The sequence below is a fragment of the Engraulis encrasicolus genome, chromosome 18, assembly GCF_034702125.1.
Source record: "Engraulis encrasicolus isolate BLACKSEA-1 chromosome 18, IST_EnEncr_1.0, whole genome shotgun sequence".
Taxonomy (NCBI): domain Eukaryota; kingdom Metazoa; phylum Chordata; class Actinopteri; order Clupeiformes; family Engraulidae; genus Engraulis; species Engraulis encrasicolus.
Window position 1 is genome coordinate 22,411,207 of NC_085874.1, and position 4,245 is coordinate 22,415,451.

The 4,245-nt window shown below is 40.7% G+C and overlaps 1 protein-coding gene across 1 annotated transcript; it reads right to left on the reverse strand.

Annotated features, from left to right (window-relative positions):
• Window positions 1-525: 525 nt before the first annotated feature.
• On the reverse strand, window positions 526-2,419 carry LOC134468513 (uncharacterized). The gene is made up of 4 exons (XM_063222431.1): window positions 2,355-2,419; window positions 2,165-2,223; window positions 1,308-2,058; window positions 526-582 (listed from the first exon to the last, which is right to left on the reverse strand). Exons 1-3 carry the CDS (start codon window positions 2,375-2,377, stop codon window positions 1,319-1,321), a joined length of 822 nt encoding a protein of 273 aa, XP_063078501.1. The 5' UTR covers window positions 2,378-2,419; the 3' UTR covers window positions 526-582; window positions 1,308-1,318.
• Between the last annotated feature and the right edge of the window lie 1,826 nt (window positions 2,420-4,245).

The following is a 4,245-nucleotide window of genomic DNA, read 5'->3' on the forward strand; positions in this document are numbered from 1 at the left end:
TGGACGTGAAACGCCCGGTGATTAGATACTGCACTGAGTTCACCAAAGAGGATCCAATCACTGAGCATTTTACATCCTAGCAAGGCTAGAACACTGGACATTGAGAAATCGCCATTGATCTTAGGAACAAAAATTGAGTATCCAGACTTTCCCTGCAGTACTGTACCAAACCTTTAGATTTCCAAAAGCTCAGAAGAAAAGGCTTCCAATTTAATATGTAGACCAACATTTAAATAAAGTTTATAAATAACTTTGCTACACTGTACAATCCTAACAAAAAAAAAACCCTTCCCAGAGAAGTCGCACAAAGGACCAGACTCAAGCTTTGTGTTCAAAGTAGCTGATCGCCAGCAGAGTTGTCACTTGTCACCAAGTCCTGTCCTTTTCAAAGCTTGTCACTCCCACCATGTAGTAAACAAGTAGGCTACCAGAGTCACCAACATCTACAAGTACATGAAGTGAAACAAGAACAGCCCCCATGGAAGTAGCTGTATTCAGAAGATAGGACACAAATACACGGTTGCATTGATTTCAGGATTTTTTTTATTGAATGAAGAGCCTGGAAATCCCATGTGGTCCAGACTGAGGAGAGAGAAGAAAGCCAGTTAGTACTCCACACTGAATGAATAAGCAGGAGATTGGTAAACAATTATACTCTGAAGCTATGCAGCACTTTAACCTTAAAGGACCAGTTCAGTCAATTTCAATATGCTGTTGTATTGCTCACGCTACCCTTGACTTGACAGTACCCGGTGATGCCACATTTTTCGGCTCAGCCCTTTCCGAGATATGAGCTATTCTAATGGGGGCAGTGTTTGTTAACATTTTTTTAAAAAAATTAACATAGGTCTACTCCAAATATTTTCCCAAAAGGTACCTCTGTTTGCAAATGTTGTATAACCTTTTGGATATTTTTGTGAATAAATGAAAAGGTTTTTGTGAAATGTAAACAAAGGGCTGCCCCCATTACAATGACCAGGGTCAAGGGTTAGGAAAAATTAATCTCAGGTACTGACGAGTCCAGGGTAGTGTGAGCATTACAACTGCATGTTGAAATTGACTGAACTGGTCCTTTAATCCAATGCACTTGTACCACAAGGGGAAAGTTATGCCGTTTAGTGAATTTTGGACATACACCATTATTGGTTTATGGCGCAACTTCCAGATTACATGGCTCCATCCATTAAATCAGCCCAGAAGTAATGTTTTGTATGCAACAGGGAAAGGTCAAGCATCAGTAACCCAATTACTTACAACTGAACTCCTTGTAATAAAATCTGTACAAGTTAGACATTTTGAATACTCACATTACGTGTAATCACCAAGTTTTCTGTGCTGTAGGATCTTGAGACCCCTTGGTGACAGGTGAACCTTTGTTTTGGTCTGCAGTCGTCGCTGGGGCAGGAGGAGGTGGAATCTTCTCAAAGCCAAAGTCACTCCAGGCACTTTTTCCATTCTCAAAGGTAGAACTGAAGTGGGTCACGGTTCCGGGAGGAAGCTGTCCGGTGATGAACATACGAAAGAACTCGTCGTCATGTTCCGACCCAGGCAGAACACCTTGGTGAAAGGATTCAGGTTCCACGCTTGCAGACGCTCGCCTAATGTCTCCAGTGTCGAAGAAGCTTGATGCGTCCCTGCCATGTTCAAAAGTAGCAAGCCTTCGAATGACTGTACCCGCTTTGTAGACTGGCTTTATTGGAAATGAATCCACCTCTGGAACGAGCGTGAGCTCCTCAGGGCCAGACACGTCTTGGAGCATTCCAGGGGCAGACAAGTCAAAAGGCTCCTCGGGGGAAGACCCAGCAATCTCTGTTTCCGAGAAGAAGGCCAGCTCATCATCAAGAGGCAGGCTTGAGTCAGGAGCAGGCCCAGAGACAGCTTGAGGACCCTTTGCACCAGTTGAGGGAGACTGAGATGGAGACTGAGACTGGCTGTCATCTTGGCTGTAGTAGGAAGTCACAAGACCCATCTGTGCCTGCACCCAGTCGTTGAAGCCTGGGTCAAAGTCAGGGTTACCTTCATCTTGCTGCTGTTGTAATGGTTGGCCACCAGAGCCTCCTAAGGAGACAATATGGTTGAGATTATGAAAAAAAACACACCATGGAAAACTGAAATCTGAACTTTGGAAGAATAAAAGACTACAGTATATACAAAGAAAATGTACCTTTAGAATGCCATGGATAGCCATACACACAACACAGCAAGGCGAAGACAAGAACAGCCCTAAAAATTGTAAAATACAAACACAAAATATATGAGCAAACAAAGATGCCAACAAGTGAAGAATCAGCATTATCAACAGATAACATAGGATCAATCTTCTCACAGCAGCAATTTTAAAAATTAAAACCTACCTCAAAAGCAAGTCAGACCCCATGGCTGCAGGTACCTCTATGTCAAGTCCAAAACAACAGTCTTTGTAACGCCAGAGATTATAAAGGGAAAGTCGATTAAATCAACCAATCAGAACCTTCATCAATTAATTGAGGCAAGCTGAAAGAAGGTAGTGACCAATCGACCTTTCAACCAATCACAAGTCAACCAATCAGAGTGCATTCCTCAAAAAAGGAAAATGAGGAGTTCCTTATTGAGAATTTAGCTCAAAGTGACTACCTGCACTATTAACAGGTCAACTAGTATTATAATATTGACACTATTAACCATTAACAGAATTTCCCAGCAACTTTGTAACACACAAGCAACAGTAACACAACAGCAGCAAACCACTGGAGTTTAGCTACTCATTTTGACCTGTAACCATGCCCACTTCTTAGTAAATCAGAAAAGCTTTGGACTGCATCATTTAATACCAAAACAAAACAAATAGCTGCTGCTGCAATGTTGATGCAACATAACAGTTTAAGTCATGGTCATTTTCAACCCTTGAACATGAGCACTGTTGATTTACTTCAGAGTCGTTTTTACATGTCAACACAACATTGAACACAAGCAAACTAAATCACTTGGAATAAAAACATTCAACTTCACCACTGATGGCTTAGATCCTTCAGTGTGATTCTGTGAATCACAATTAGCTTGGCTATGGCCATAAACCAACCACCTCAGAATATTTAAAACCAGGAATTACAGTAGTGACACTGCTGATGCCCTTAAAATCTATTTGTTAATATCGAGTTATGATTCAGATATGGTCATGGCCAGGCTCTTACAATCTCCTTTTTCATGATGGAAGACATATATCGAGAAGACAAATGCTAATTGAATGTATTTGCTTTGCTCTCAAACTAAAGCTCGATTGTATTTATGATCAGCAATTACTGGCTTATATAATTCACGTTGCTTTTACAGTAACAGAGTCCCATTGATTACAAACCAATCAGTCTTTTTTTAATGAAGTGTGTGTGTGTGTGTGTGTGTGTGTGTGTGTGTGTGTGTGTGTGTGTGTGTGTGTGTGTGTGTGTGTGTGTGTGTGTGTGTGTGTGTGTGTGTGTGTGTGTGTGTGTGTGTGTGTGTGTGTTGTCTTTTGTCTCTTTTTAGGACCACCAAAGTAACTGCAATGTGTTTTATTTGTCTGCGCTGTACAGTAATGCATTTAATGGTGTTTTACTGTCTTTTAAAAAACGGCAACAGTGCGAATCAATATGCCATCTGTCACTTGGACATTGTCTGATGTCATTACGGAGCGGTCTGGCCTCTAACTCATGTCACAAATCACTTTAAAAAGAGCCCCCATTGATCTTTAATTAGCAACCTCACTTAATCACCTTTATTATTCCCTCTCCAGTCACAAGCGTCCTCAGTAAATGCTGCTGTGTTAATTCAACGACTCTGAACATATACAGTATAGTCCAAACCAAATATACAGTGTTTGTTTTACAGTAAAGGGACACTGTGCAGGAAATGGTCAAAAAGGGTACTGCAACTATGCTGCTCATTGAAAATGGGCTGCCTATTGCCAAATTTGATCTTTACATGAAAGTTTACTAAGTAATAAACACATATTTTCTAGTATGGTCCAAGTACAGTCATTTTTGCAGCTAAAAATGGCTATTTTTGGAAATTCAAAATGGCGGACCATGGAGAGGATCCCCTTTTCATGTATGAAAAGTGCATTTTTTCCAGTTATAATGAATACTTAGAATTTGATGGTGGTGGTAAGTATTAATGAAAAAGGTAACATTAATGAATGGGCAGCATGAATTCTGGAAATAAACAACTAAAAATCTCACACAGTGTCCCTTTAAAGGTGCACTTTGTAAGATGGTGGCCAGAGTAGGTACTGCA